At 31.8% G+C, this 16,422-nt stretch overlaps 1 protein-coding gene across 2 annotated transcripts in view; it reads right to left on the minus strand.

Moving 5' to 3' along the window:
• LOC143062837 (uncharacterized) overlaps positions 1-16,422 on the minus strand; it is a 40,954-nt gene that overhangs the window by 15,593 nt on the left and 8,939 nt on the right. For both annotated transcript variants that reach the window (XM_076234647.1, XM_076234645.1), the window contains exons 2-5: positions 11,281-11,529; positions 10,547-10,789; positions 8,827-9,093; positions 1,256-1,401 (exon numbers count right to left, since the gene is read on the minus strand). In XM_076234647.1, coding sequence (XP_076090762.1) covers positions 1,256-1,401; positions 8,827-9,093; positions 10,547-10,789; positions 11,281-11,529 — 905 coding nt within the window. The remainder of the gene's footprint in view (positions 1-1,255; positions 1,402-8,826; positions 9,094-10,546; positions 10,790-11,280; positions 11,530-16,422) is intronic.

The raw sequence follows: 16,422 nt of genomic DNA on the forward strand, positions 1-16,422 counted from the left end.
AAATATGCTGTATAGCGAGAAACGCATTTAGTCAGTCTATGTACCATGATTGACGTTTAAGCAAGAAATTAGTATATAACAAGTTTCATTGTGATCCTGCGCTTGTATAGTTGTTTATAACCGAAATATAAATATTCACCCGATTCTAGCTTTTTATAGCGTTATCAGAAAACAAAATAGTTGTAAACAATATGAGCCAGTCCATGCGAAAAGGTACAAAAACGAAAAAATTACGAAATTCTAAAAAGTGTGCATAATTATTGGTAGTAGACTTGTTATTTATAAAACACATTTACCTTCCCTCATATCATCAAGCTGTGAGCTACACGCACCTGCGAGTGTTGAGACCCCCCCTAGTTTTATCAAGATTTTTAGTGAATTATTTCATATATTTCAATCATTTTCAAAGTACAGTTTAAATGGCTTGATTTGCCAATCGATAACGTTAAACCTGGTAGCAGTAGGGATAAGGCTCTCGCTTACGATGCGGATATCAATGCAATCAAACCGGGCAACGGTTCGAATCCCGTGCAACTAAGGTTGATTTATATAATATTAAATAACTTAATATTAAATAACTTAACTTAAATTTCAATTTCTAAAACACAAGATGTCATAGTTTTTGCATTTTCCCTCATGTTTTAATGTTGTCTTTCTTTCTTTAAACCTGTAGAACTGACGGAAATTATTGACTTTTGTCTCTGTAGGTTCATAATTTTTTGTAGTTTCTGGTCGGTATAGCATTAGTCCGGGGAACAAATGATTTTACACTTGCTCAAATACCAAAAATGCAGATATTTCTACGTCTTTTTCGGTTTTAGTTGACAAATTCGGGATAGAATTGACAATCTTATGAATGTTTACATTAATGTAATTTTTTTTCGGATAAAATCGTTTTTCAAAAATACTATAACAAACTTTGATAACGTGTCCTGTAAAGTTTACCAAAAGGACTTTTTGTACCTTTTCGCATGGACTGGCTCATATATTATTTGAAGCCGGTTACTATTTATCTTCTTTTTGTTATTTATTATCATCTGCTTATCCTTTTCAAAGTTCCATTTAGGGTATTGGAATCGTAAACGAGTTATTGTCAAAATATTTGGCGTATTAAATTATAATTTTGGTACCTTTGATAACTCTTTACCGATCATAAAGAGTAGTGGTGTGTATGCCTGTACCTCATTTTAAATCTCCCTTGCATTCTCATCCATTGTTTTCTCTTATGTTATACAGTTGAGTATATCTATCTTACCTGATAATCAAATGATCTGCATATAAATTCTCTCTCCATCAGACACATCCGGGCACATTTACTTGGTGTAATACGTGATATTGTTTTCTCGTTATGTCCAACTATTGCTGAGTATGGCGCTGGATAAAACTTTTCCAAATACTCATCTGCGAAATAAATTGATAAAAAAACGTCTCAACTGAAAACCACAACAAAATATATTTTATTTTTCAAAGCAAGACAGAAAATAACAAAACGCAACCAGAAAACTACTATATAGGAAATTATAGATTGAACAATTGAAACCCAACACACAGGGTGAAATGATTTTTATGCACAATGTACCTTTAACATAGACATGTCATCTGTTTTGTTAGTTTAAGAGTCATAGATGAAGAAAAGCTAAAAAGAAGATAAAATAATGTATGAACTCCAACGTGAGTATAACCTTAAAATACAATAAAATCAGTTCTAGGAGTAACATAATGTGTGCGCGAAACACTAAAATCAAGTCGTATATCTAAATGGTTGATGGCTTAGTCTAAGAACTATAATTAAATTCAAAGGTTGTATGACTGTTAGACAAGGTTTTGACAGTGTAAACATCTTGCATGCAAAAGCTATATCGAATATCATTTTTGTAGTAATACTCTTATCTCATGTGTTACTGATGATTTACATATAAGACGTAAATCCTTCAAGAATCTGTCTGGGAAACTCGGTAAAACTACAGTGGGAAAAACTGCTTATAAATCACATCAATTCACCTCAAATGACCAGCCAAAACTTTATTAATCAATTCAGCTAGCCACAAAATTCGAACTTTAGTTTGGGGAATAACCCAAAGACTTCTAAGGAATAACCATTCGACCATAAGTAAATACAGTCTAACATTTTCAATAAATCAATTCTGTCAGACGGCGTTAATGAAAGAGAATTATAGGATATAATTATAGAGTCAATATCTGCCTTTTTGTCACTCTCGGTGACATTAGGAACGACATAGGGGTAAATTCACTAATATCTTAGCAAACAATACACCATCATAATAATACACAACTAGGGACAAAAACTCCAATATCATTTGGGTGAAAAAAGTAAGAATACCTCGAAAATGTTAATAGTCGATATGGGTTATTATGTTGAAACAGCAAATACAAAAGAGAAGAATTTCAAAATAAACTCTTTTTACACTTTACTTAAACAAAATCAATATAAAAAAATAATACCAATCAGTTTCTTAAAAACAATACCATTAAAAAGCTATTCTTAACTAGAATATCAATAATACCACACTATAGCTGGTCCGGTTTTGGAATAGCATACATTTTGTATTTCACTTGAACTTGTACAGACTTGTGAGGCACCTTTGACTTTGAGAAGAAAAACTGCAATAAAAGTGTTGATCGTTTTCTTTGGGTCTAGTCAGAGGCGCAAAAGTTGTGAGGACTCGGAATTAATGTTTCTCTTTTATTCTTAAAATTTTACTTTTATTCTTAAAAGAGAGCGAGAAAAATACATGGGCGATTTCATTATTTCATTTTCTAACTAAGTGTTATAACAGATAATTTTCTCAAACCAGTATAATATCTTTTATGTAAATAAACTTGTTTTCGATCGGACTTTTCTTTTACGTAGCAGTATTGAACGCATTAATCTTTAAAGATGTAAAGCTAAAGGAAAGTCTATCAAAGATCACATATATATCATCGTCAAAATGGTCAACGATTTTCCCGGGCAGAGAAATTAATTAACTTGCATTTGTTTTGTCAGAGGTTGACATTTCGGTAAATAAGATGACTTTTATGATTGATGTCTATAAAATGATAGAGAATAAACCATGCAGCTAATAACCAACTAATATAGCGTAAAGGAAACGGCTTGAAGATGTATTATTAAATCAGAATATTAAGCAACAATAAACTTTCTTCACCTCTTCAAATCAATTAACAAGAGAGATAAAGGTCAATTGTTCGTGCTTGGCGGAATAATGTATATATATATGGAACGAAAAATATTGAAGAAAAAAAAAATTTCTTTAATTTCAACACGATTCTGGTATATTTCTATTGTATGTTCCATTGATCAGTTCAGTCGTTACCCTGGAGTAAAACAACACCTTAATTTCCAACGTGTCCCTGTTATGAATGTTCGTGCGTGTGTTTGTGCAGCATTTCTAGCATGTAGTAGTTTTAGCGATATTTTTTTTTTATAATGTTATGAAGAGGGAGATATGGCTTAATGTCCTGTAACAACTCAGGTAAATGTCAGTTGTTATAAAATAGCAAGAAAACTACATTGGGACCTTCGTGATAGCTATTGGTCATTCGTGTATGTGTAATAATATGTTGGCGTTTGTTTTTGTTGCACTTCAGTGTTCCAGCTTTTCCTTTGTTTTACTCGTATGTGTTTTACTGGGTTTTGGTTTGTATCCCACATTTGTTTTCTCTCAATTGATTTGACTTTTGAACACCAGTATACTACTGTTGCCTTTATTTACAATAGCATTATCTACGGTGTACCAAACGACGGAAACAAGAACATCACAACGTACAAAAACCTGATATGACAAATAAAAACCGCGCTGTAAAATCTTACCATGATACTCAAGATAAACTAACGCTTAAAAAATTTACAAATATACAAATACAAATTGAACTAGTGTTTTGTTGTTGGTATGTGCACTATCGTTTTATTTCAATATCGATCATTCACAAATTGAATGTCCTTTAACAGAATTGCAGAAATTCATTTCGATCAAATATATTTGAGAACGTGGTTTTGAATTAAAACCCTTCCAAGATGTGTTTGTAAGTCAGGTAATGTAGCAAGATTTGTTATTAGATGACTGTTCACTGAACGATGATTGACATTTTTGGTAAACACATAAATGGTTGAGTATCTCAACACAAGGCATGTTTGGTTAAGATGACATAAACACATTGTTGTTAATAAAAGTCTGTCTCCATCTCTTATATTGTCAATTAAGTTTTCAATCTGCATTAATTGAAGATGTTTTCAGCTGGAAACTAAATAAATTCTTCTAGTATTGATTTTTGTATTATCTATAAAAAGAACGCAAATAGTTGCTTGAAGCCTTTTATCTGCTATACAAAAGACAAATAAAAGACGCAATAAAATGGTTTGCCATTATTGTTTGAAATGAACTTTATGTTGAAAATTTAACATTTGATCTTTGCAGACTCAAATATCGAAAATTTGAAAAGTTTAATAGTGTCATTCACATAAATAACACAATTTGTACTTGTATTTTTCATGTTAAGAGGCGAAAACATTCGTTATGATATGCCGATGTCTTTTGCTAAAGAGATGGAGCTTAGCGTCAATAGGACATTTATCTATTAAAACAAGATTATAACATAATATTGACTCCTGTACCCCTACTTTTGATATTTTTACCTATTATGTCTGTTTGTTTTGTTCACGCATTGTTGTCAATATGATGTAATGTTATACGACTATCATACAAGTGAAAGGTTTAGCTAGCTATTACTGTAATCCAGTTTTTATCCAACATTTTCACCATAAGGAAAGGTATGTACCAAGTCAGGAATATGATAGCCGTTTTCAATTCGTTTGATGTGTTTGAGCTTTTTAGATTGCCATTTGATGAGTGCATTTCCGAGTTAAGTTTTCCTTGGAGATCGGTATATTTTATGTTTACTTTTTATACAAAGCTGTTAATCGGCCCGAGTAAAAAAAAGTTATGACGAAAACAATTCACAGATCAAATAGTTATCAAAGGTACCAGGATTATAATTTAGTACGCCAGACGCGCGTTTCTTCTACATAAAACTCATCAGTGACGCTTATATCAAAATATTTATAAAGCCAAACAAGTACAAAGTTGAAGACCATTGAGGAACCAAAATTCCAAAAAGTTGTGCCAAATACGGCTAAGGTAATCTTAGCCTGGGATAAGAAAATCCTTAGTGTTTCGAAAATTCAAAGATTTGTAAACAGGAAATTTATAAAAATGACCACATTATTGATATTCATGTCATTACCGAAGTGTTTTGGCGTTGACTACTGGGCTGGTGATACCCTCGGGGACGAAACTTCCACCAGCAGTGGCATCGACCCAGTGGTGTAAATAGTTATCAAAGGTACCAGGGTTATAATTTAGCCAGACGCGCGTTTCGTCTATATAAGATATCTGCATTAAACACCGAATGATACTAGTAACCAAAAATTAAAATTACTACAGACGTTGTTTCAGACTTAAGGTAGTCAAATAACCATATCTGTAGTATGGTTAAAAAATTTCATGCATTTTTATACACGTTTGTTCGTTTTTGAAGATCATGCCCCTTTTACATTAACCCGACTAGTCGTAAGAAAAATATTTCATATCTTAAACTTGATTAGTATATAAAAATGTAGGTAAATGAAACATTTGGTGGGTTAAACTTTTTTTCTTATTTTTATCATTGTTAAAAGACAATTCTAATATGACGTGCTTCTTTCGCTTTGTAAACAACACCGTGATAAAATTCTCGATATATCTATACTTAGCGCAGACTCCAAGATGTACAAAAATGGCTGTTTAAATATGCCTCCCACGTAAATCCACATGTATCGTAACCTATGTGTAAACGGTTGTGGATTTCGCTGTGTTAACAATTACAATTGAATAAAACCCTACAGAACATTTATTCTGATTCTGACGCATAACAAAAAGAATTTACACATTAGAGAACGGAAAAATGGACAAAAACAAAATAAATTAAAATTCCGCGAAATTCCAGTAATGATTTTGGCGCATTAATGTCATTTCAAAACATGACGTCATACGTATGAAAACGTCAAAGCTGAAGGTTTTTCCATTGCGTTTACCTTCTAAACTCGGATACAATTGCATTAAAACAAATTATTGAGGTAGGTGTTGCTTGTTTTCTGTTCTATTGCATTATTCGCACATTTACTGATTTCAGCAAGTCAACATGGCGGCTCCTTGGTTACAACATGTCAACAGTGAATTTGACGGTAGCTTACGATAAAAAATGTAAATTTAAAATTGCAAATGTTGGGTTTACTGAGAAGCAACAAAAGGAATCACATTTTTTTTCTAGCGGTTAGTTAAGAAATCATTCATGCAGGTTTATTAAATTTGTTTTACATTTATCGAACAGTGGGTAAAATAGAACAGCCACACACACGGTATACCCATCATCGCTTCAGTTTTTTAATGATCGTATTTGTCCTATTAGAATCGAAATAATTCATGGAAGCCATAGATTTGTTGTAAATTTACATATGGCCTGGGCCGTGATATTCGTTAATTTTATCCCTCGCTAACGCTCAGGATAAAATTCGAATATCACGGCCCAGGCCATGTGTAAATTTCCAACAAATATATGGCTTCCATGAATTATTTCTTAAATAATACTAATCCAAAACTGCAATAATCATAACTTATTTAAATTTTCCAGAGTAATAAAAGAAAACAATAAAAATAAATAAAAGTATCATTATAGAATATTCGTGAGACATAAAACTAGCTCAAAGTTTTAATCTGAGGATTATAAACGATTTTTATACAATTACAATATTTCAATAGGAAATTTTTTTTGTGAAGAAAAACATTTCTATTTTATTACAGATATCAATAAAAACACCAAATAATATTAATAACATAAATTTCATAATCAGAATTTTGAGATATATAATGAGAATATACAATCTTGGGGTTAATCCTTTGCATACACATGATATTCTTCATTGGGATTATTGTTAAAACACTTTGCATTTCTACTTGTTGTATCTTCTTGTGTTCAACAGCGAACCAGTTTAATTAATTCTACTTCTCGGGGGTATTGAATTATAAAGATTCAGTATGATGAATAAGCCAATATCAACTAGAGGGTCTTCATTCATTCTGTTGGCACGAGTAATTCTCAATGAATTGAGCGAGATTTCTTTAATTAATGAGACACAAGACTTTATCAAGACGACAACGGCTTTATAGAACCAATTCGATTGGTACTTGTAACCTTCAAGATTGTAGAGCAGATTTGAAAGAAGAATATTTCAAAATTTATTTAGTTCTCTTGTTTTCGGTCGTGGAATATTCGTTTGAGTTTGAGAAAAAATATCTGGCTTTAATAACTTAATTTCCGTTAAAAAAAATATTTTTACGTTTGCTTTCTTGTGTCGCTATAATAATCATCTCTTCAATTAACTGTAAAATTATTTTTATTTGGTAACTGTAAGTGTACGTCTCCTATTCAATTATCATCTCACTTGCTAACAAAAATGTAGATTCTCCAACCAAGGACAATAAAAATGTCTCAGAACCACAAAAATAAAAATCATTAGACGTTTGCTTCAATTGTATTTTCTCTAGGACAAACACAATGTATTGTAAATATGTAAAAAAGTATGTGTGGTTCCAGTTCCATCTGAAAAAAAGTTAGGGTAGGTAGGTAGGGATTTTTTTTATTTTATGTTTTTTTTACATTGAGTCTATGGGAGCAATTCTGAATTTAACAGTGCTTAATGAAAAATGACAATAAAATCTTTCGGGTAGGCTATTTTTAAGCCGAAAAAGTAGGGACGGTAGGGTTACTAAAACGACACATATCTTTTTATTTGGCCTTATAAGGTTGGCATCACACAAAATTTTTATGTTTTTTATTGAGCCTAGTCATTATTTATTTCGTCAGCTTTTATCTAATTGATACCCTGAAGAATACGATAAGCTATAAACCTACTTTTATTGAGTCTAGATCATTATATATAAGTAAGAACTACAATTAAGCTTATGTTAGTACGTGTTTCTTATATATTTGTGGAAACGTCTACTGGCGTATACTACCTTGAATTATTTGACATGTTTAATTTTTTTCCTTCTTTGTTAAGTTATGAACATTAAAAATGTACCAACGTATATTCCAATTTTAAATGTTTGAATTGACAGCAAAAAAAAAAAAAAAACACGAAAAAAACAGGGGTGACACTATCTGCTTCGGAAAGGTAAGAATTACTGCAATATTTCTGATTGTCGTCGTGTTGCTGATGGCAAGTATAATTCGTTGATATGTCGAAATCAATAAATACACGTTAGGGAAAAATTAATCCTGTTTTGTTAGTATTGTAATGAAAAGAAGATTTGAAGAAAACTTTGTATGAAAGAATAGGAAAAAAGGCTGGCACAAAGCTCCTCGTTAAGATAAAACAAATAATCTAATAAAGAAAAGGTCTACGGTCAACTTTGTATGAGGTGGTGGTTATCGTATAGTAAAAAATAATTATAGATATAAATTGTTTGCGAACGAGTGATTTCAAAAGTCGAATAGATCTTGTGACATATCTGAATACCGTCTATAGTAGCTACTTTTACGTAAATATATGTAAATATTAAACAGGTGGACATTTATGGAACTGTATTTGGACAAACATTTCAGACTTTTCGGATCCTAAACACTTCTCAACTTTGTTTTAGTTTTGACGTTTTAGCTTTTATCATTCGAGCGTCGACGATGAGTTATTAAAGACGAAACACGGGTCTAGTCACTCTAGTGTAAACAATTATAATTAAGCTTGTTATCTGTGAGTTTTTGTAAACTTACCTTTCACCTCAAAATGCATAGATTTTGATTCTTCCGAGTAATCATTCTGTAAACCATGGACATTGGCAGCTATATATTGACTCATGTGACACGATTTATCATTAAATAAGTAGTCAAAACTAGAGCAAGTAAAACCAGTTTCAACCAAACACAACTGAGCGCAATGTTCTAAATTTACTCCAAGCATTATCTTGTTGTAGATGTGTATTACTTCAAGATGGCGTAATGTTCCATATCCAAAATTGATGAAATTTTCAAACGGTCCATCTGAAAGCAATAATATTCAATTGTTATATTTTGTCAGACTAGAGGTATGGCTAAATTAACCATGGACTTATTTTTCAAACCTGGGCCATTTTCAAAAAGTCTTATATTCATGTATTATCGCAGCCCAATGTGTGTCCTTTAAGATTCTAATAATGTTATGGATTCGTTTTGAACAGACCTCCAAATAATAAAGCCTTAAGAAAAGACATCAACCATCAGTTTTGAAAGCCACTGTTTTAGTAAACTTTGAGGTCTATAAAAATTACACCGTAAACTGAAGCCAAAATTGTGTTGAAAGTAAAAATTGTATTGTCTCTCGAATTCGAAATTTATTTTTTTAAGCAAGGTGCCTTAAATATCAAAATGTTGCATTGAATAAAATTGAGAATGGAAATGGGGAATGTGTCAACGAGTCAATAGCATTTTTATATCTTGTGGACTTGTGAACGACTATTTTAAGTTTATGATGTAGACTCTGTCATATTCAATTTCCAGTAGCATTTGGCAAATTTTAGATTTTGAGCATGCGAGTGCAACAAATACAAGGAAAATTGACCTACCTTTTGATATGATCACACATCATAAGACAACATTTAATAATATACAAAATAAAGTAAAATTAAGAATAGAAATGGGGAATTTGTAAAAGAGACAACAACCCTACCAAAGAGCAGAAAACACACAAAGTCCAAGAATAAGTTAGATAAGATACAATGTTATAATTCATTAATTAAAATAAACAAATGAAGTTGTTTGATGTTGATGGTTACGTTTTTGATGAAAATGTATTGACGTTGATATTATACGCATAAAGACATTTATAGCTCTCAAAATTAATTTCCCTACTAGTTTAAAAGCATGTAATCTGATTTGTTTATTCTTTATTTTTTTAAATTGTTATTGATTTTTGTTTGCTGCTTTTTCTAATATTATCAAAGGCAGAAGTTTAAAAGGCTAAGAAATAAGTTTGAGTTAAAAGAGCAAACGTTTTGGCAAAATTAATAAAACGTAGAACCTCCAACTGCGAATTTTTATTGCGCTTAAATCATTCTAGTTATCTTCATTTAAAGATCTTAATGATTAGAAGTAGTACTGTATGTTGCACTGAAAGGTAAGTTTTAATATCTATAAATGGGTTGCTGTTCTATCGAGCGTTAGATATATCTGTTCTGTATGATAGCAAAAATCCTCAGAATGGATTAAAACGAAAGACAAAAAGGACTTTCATAACTTATAAGTTAAAAGTAAACTGACAACTCTATGACAAAACAAACCCCGAAAAATACCTATTATAAACAACACCATACAAAACATTCACCGAACATTTAATAGTATGCAATACACAAACCCCACTAAAAGCTGGAGAAGATAAGAGTATAACCTCTGCAAATGTATTACCGTCATGAATACGTCACCCTTTCGCGGCCCAATGGCGTATCGACATATTACTCACCGAATGTTCTTTGGTAATAATCTGTTCCATATTGTATTACCACTCCTCCGGAAGCCGCTGGAGTCTTTGAAGTCAACCAACAGTTCTGAAGTCTAACTTCATAATCAAACCCTTGACATTTAAATGAAACTTCTAGAACACATCGACGAGCACATTTTTCTACATCTATCCCGGATATTTTTCTATCATGTGATACTGTCACTATATGATTTGGAAGTCGATGAAAAAGCTTTTCATATGCAGCTGTAACAATAAAAAATAATAATCACATTGAATAAAGTTATAAATGGATAAACATTTCTCAGAAACATATCATGGATATATATGTACTAGTACTTTAAATTTGTTGCCAGTTTATTTTATGTAAAACATCCTGTAAGAAAAACATATTGTTTATCAAATCTAAGACCTTGTTTGACAGATTTGTGATATTTGTTTCAAGATTATCATTTTAGTAGTATCTTAGAACTTGGAATGTTTATTTTGTGGGGTTCGTGTTGCTCAGTCTTTATTTTTATATGTTGTGTTTTGTATACTGTTGTTTGTCTTGTTTTGTCCTTTTCCTTGTTTTTTGACATGGCGTTATCAGTTTATTTTCGACTTATGAGTTCGATTGTCTCTTTGGCATCTTTCGCCTCTCTTTTAAAACTTTATAGACCGGATCAGCGGCTCTGACCTACAGTCCATGACCCTTTTCAGCATGTGGTAAATATAACAACTAGTAATAAACCTACTTCTGTAATGGTCAACATAAGTTGATGGTATCAGATGAATGAACGGGTCGCCGATTGAATCGTTGTACAGACGACATCCTTGAACTTTGTTGTCAATGTCAAATGATTTACATTCAAATGCAGTTTCTCGAACGCACCGTTCTGCACACGCTTCTACATGAACATTGTTGATGGTGATGACTGGAAGACTTGACATGCGCATATTTGGCACCCGGAAATATAATGAATTGAAGTTTTGAATATCACAACCTGCAATGTATAAGAAAGAAAAACGTTGGTAATTAGATAATAGGAAAAAAAATCTCGAAGCATTGCATTATGGACCTATATTGTCGTCCACAATTTGTATCTTGATGTTTATTTGTTTCATCAAATGCTTACAATCAATAAATTCGTAAATAATCAATGGCAACAGTATATTCAACCGATATTTTGTCTCATAAATTATTTCTTATATCAAAATGAGATGAAATAGAGTAAATAGAACTATCATTTACGATGACAACAATAAATCGAGACATAATGAAAAGCAACTGGACAATTCACATTTCAGCACTGCTAAATACAGACGTCCAGAAAATAATTACCGGTGTGGGTAAGATTATGTACATACTGAGCAAAATCTAGAAATGGTAGAAAAAGTAGGTTATCCTTGTTGTTTATTTTCATAAAAAATAATAATGTCATTATTCTAAATTCTATAGACATTAATTGATAAATATATTTTACTTTTTTTTTAAATACATATATATCAAACAGTTCGAAATACCACCATAGCAAGATGTCCGACAACACAGTCATGTTCTCATAAAAGAGTATAAACATACAGTATCTTTAACGATAAAAGATAACCGATGTTGCCTTCAAAAAAGTAATTTCAAGGAGTAGATACTGATGTACCAGCATATTTAGTTGAATTAAATTTTCCCCGAGTCATTATAACAAAGAAGCATTACCATAAAAAGTTAACGGTTTTTCAATAAACAAAAACCTTGTTAAAATTTTTGAACTAATAAATAAAACATTGAAAGCCCTTTAAGGTGTCTGGAATTCTGTAAAAATACTTAAATCTTACATGATTGATACACCCTTTAAAGAAATGGAAAATTTAGCTACCATCATACATGTATCTTTTATCAGTAGAATTGTTCTTTTTTAAATACTCCTATAAAAAAATAGAGAAATCTAGCCCACACCAATGTTTATAGATAATATGGATTTTTTTTGTAAGAAACCTTAAATAAGTAAATTTGCTCTATTCCTTAATCTTACGTTTGACTGAATGTCCAACTTGAGCCATTTCTACTAAATGTTGTAAATAGGCCTAATTACCGATAAATGAGAATGAATAAAAGAAACAACGCACAATAACCAAATTATCCCCAATAGCACTAAATACTGATATTTTTCATGTTTAAGAATCTTTACTATACTGTAGGGACCCATTAAACAGACTCGTAGTGGTCAATTGTGTCCAATTACTATCTGCACATTAGCTTCAACATCCAGACAATAATCAAAAGTAATAAACTGACCATTTACGATATTTACAATGTATTTGTTCTGTTCTAGATTTATACTTCGAAAAAATAACTTTGTAGTTAAGTTTCAACTTTAGTTTTTCTTAGAAACTTATAACAGCTGATATGATATAGAATGTCCAACCCAATGACATGGACCATGCTTTTGTCAGACTCTCTTAGACTTATGAGATTTATTCGCTCTTTGATATCTTCTGCCTTTTTTATACTGAATTATCACTAAAAGAACGTATTACGTCTATTGGCAATAAGTCAAACAGTCATACAGGTAAACTGGTAAACAGACGGGTATTACTGTTTATGTATTTGTTGTTATCAGATCATGACAGTTATGTAGTCTGCATATGAGCAAGGAAAAGTTACTTTTGCACACATTTGGAATCATTCGGGAAAAAGCAGTCGGATAGTTATTAAATCTATCATTTATTCGTTGTTTCAAACAAAACTGCACCTCGATATTTGCTGTTATTTTCTAAAAGGGACTATTCCTATTTCCTTAAACTTATCATTTCTCTTTTTATTTGTCAATGAATGCCATGCTGAATCTATATAAAACCGACGACCAAAATATTTTCGATCAAATTTTGAACGCATGTATACTTAACTTTCTCTTTAAGAAAACATGGGAAAATCCATTTTAATATACATGTACTTTATATATCGTGTCTATCGTTGTTAAAAGCAATCCTTTTTTATATTCATATCGGCTGAGTGTATTTCTGGCGCTCTCTTATGAAAGCCCAATCGACTTAAGAACAAAAGTTTAAAAAATGTGTTTTCAAATTCAAAAAGAAACTTTTAAGACAATGGAAAAATACAAGTTTAATGTTCAATACGTGTATTAAGTAAAACAAATACTCCACAGGTCAAATCTTTCACTTATTTGTACTTGTTAACAAAAAAACCTTGCCAACTTGCTGTAGATTGCCGACCAAAGTCAAGATAGAAGAAAACAACACATTTTAATTGAATAAAAAAAACATATTTTCATAATTCATAAAAACAGCTATGTACACCCAGACCACTTAAAACAAATTAAGAACACTTAATATTGATATCTCATTTAGTCATTTTATTGCTTTTTTAAGATAGATCTTTTCCTCAGTATATAAAAAAAACATTTGATACCGGTGTAAACTTTCATTGCATTTTTTGTTGATTAAAAGATATTAACTTTAAGGATTTTCGGAAGTCACAAAATGCATACCAAAGAAATATTTCATAGTATATTTCGAAAGGCAAAAGATCAAGATTTACACTCGAAAGAATTTATTAAAAATACATTACAAAACAAAATTTGCCAAAGGTTACTGTATTTAGAAATTTTCAATATGAATATTCTCATTTCTACAGCTTTATATGGTCAACTTTTCACTTCCGCAAGATAAAGTTCTGCTGTACCGACAAATATGATGGCTTTATTTACGGTGAATTACTTTATTGCTAATTTGATCGCAAATAATTGGTTGCTATAGTCGGACTGACACTGAATTTCATCTCACTTTTAATTAATCATCAACGTGCACTTTGGAAAATCGTATTCCCCTAAGAACGAATAAAAGCTAATCCTGATTTTCCGATCCCCTAGACACAAATGATCAAAACAATTTTGTCTGCGACTATTCCAATAATTCACTCGTCACTCGATAAATGCTACAGGCAAACGTCCTTCATTTGATTTTCAAAGATTTTAAATTCTATTGTCGATATTTTAAAGTGTCTGTTGTAAGTTATTGTTTTGATATTCTCGAATGTAGAAGAAAATTAATCGCCTTTTTTACGCAGACAGACTGAACTTGCTGCAAATTAAAGTAAGAGGTAAAAAGAGAAAACATCTTCCGGGTAGTTGTCTGACGTAACGTCATTAAAATTTGGTGAAGTAAAATGAGACCGATTTCATCGAGCCGTATCTCCACTGATGGCATACAAAGCAGTGGCTGATCCGGGGGTTGGAACTCCCTTTTTTTTTGGACGATCAATGCATTTGAATGGGGACATATAGTTTGAACTCCCCTTTGTCCTGGGTTGGCCGGACCCCCCCCCCCCCCTTCCCCCTTTTTAAACTTGAATGGCTGGATCCGCCCCTGCAAAATAAGAAATATCTGGGATATGACGTATATAACATGTAGTGATTTGTACTTACTAAATTTTTCTATGACAACATTTTTTTTCCCGCAGAAAACGCCGATGTTTAAGAAAATATCCAAATTCGCATACCATTGTCGATCTGCGTCTTAATCGCCTACGCGCATGCTCAGTCGAAGTACTGCTCTCAAAATTTAAAAACTCTTTGTTCCTATACTTGCCCAATTGTACCGCGATCATTCGCAGGCATCTTCAAGTTAGTTTTAAAGATATCGGATTAGCAGTACAACATTTTGGCTGATCAGTTTATCGCTTGTGTGTAATGATACAAACTGCCCCAACCAAGTTATGAAAAACGACTGAAATTGACTGACTTTAGTTTAACATGAAACAGTCATTTTGATCGGATCCGCTCTTAAAGGACTGACAATGAATTAGCAAGTCATTTTCAGTCTTTCGGTCAATTTTTATACTTTCCACTGCAGTAATTTCATATTGTACAGACAATTCTCTTGCAATCAATTATGATCAGTTAAGTTCTTGCAATGAATTATTATCAGTTAAGTCTTAGTGCAGACTTCAGCAGTTGACATTTACCTGCACACATTAGCATACTATTGAATTGTTTGAAAAGCTACTGAAAAATAATGAATCCACTGCCTGTATCGTCTGGACAGTGTACAAAGAAAATGTCTTAGCCTCAACTCGGTTGCGACAATTCATGTTTTCGTTGTCTTAGATATTAATCAACCAATTTTTCCACAATTTCGCTGAGTGTAAATGCGCATGGCGGGGAATGCATGCATAGAAGGAGACGCTAACCCTGTCGATCTACCCTTTTATAGTTCATGCGATCCCGTCAGTTTTATGTTTGTTACCGAACTTGCCTCATTTTAGACATCGATAAACTACCTACTGTTGCTTTAATTTGAAATCGTTTTGATTTTCCCGTTTGGTCATTCCCCTATTATTCTAACGGTAGGCTGCATTCAAATCACCCCTTTTCCATCACATTTGGACTGCAATATTTATTGCTAGATGTCAAACATTTATCTATGTATGTATATAAAGAAACATCATGTGATATAAATATTTTATTTTACACACTAACTGACTTGTTACTTTAACAAATAATGCAGTATATCCAGACACATTCTAAATGGAGGGGAATCATAATAAAATATTGACCACAACTTGCTGTTGAATGTGTCATGACGCTTTCCTCTTTAATTCTGTAATTAGTTTGTATTAATATGTTATGTTTCCTTTGAGACATTGTCCCCTCATTTACATTCTTATAAAACACAAATCCCTCTTATAAACAAAACATGCATACATGTATACATTTGGCGACAGGTATTCAGACCTATGTTCACTATATATCTAATTCTTTATTGAATATATTGAAACCTTTACAGACTTATAGCTGTTATGTCGATTCCATATTCAATAAAGTTCCCCGGACCTGTATAGACATAAAGCTTTCATGTGGATTCTATATCTAATATAGCTTGAG

Source organism: Mytilus galloprovincialis, chromosome 2 (genome assembly GCF_965363235.1).
Source record: "Mytilus galloprovincialis chromosome 2, xbMytGall1.hap1.1, whole genome shotgun sequence".
Classification (NCBI taxonomy): Eukaryota; Metazoa; Mollusca; class Bivalvia; order Mytilida; family Mytilidae; genus Mytilus; species Mytilus galloprovincialis.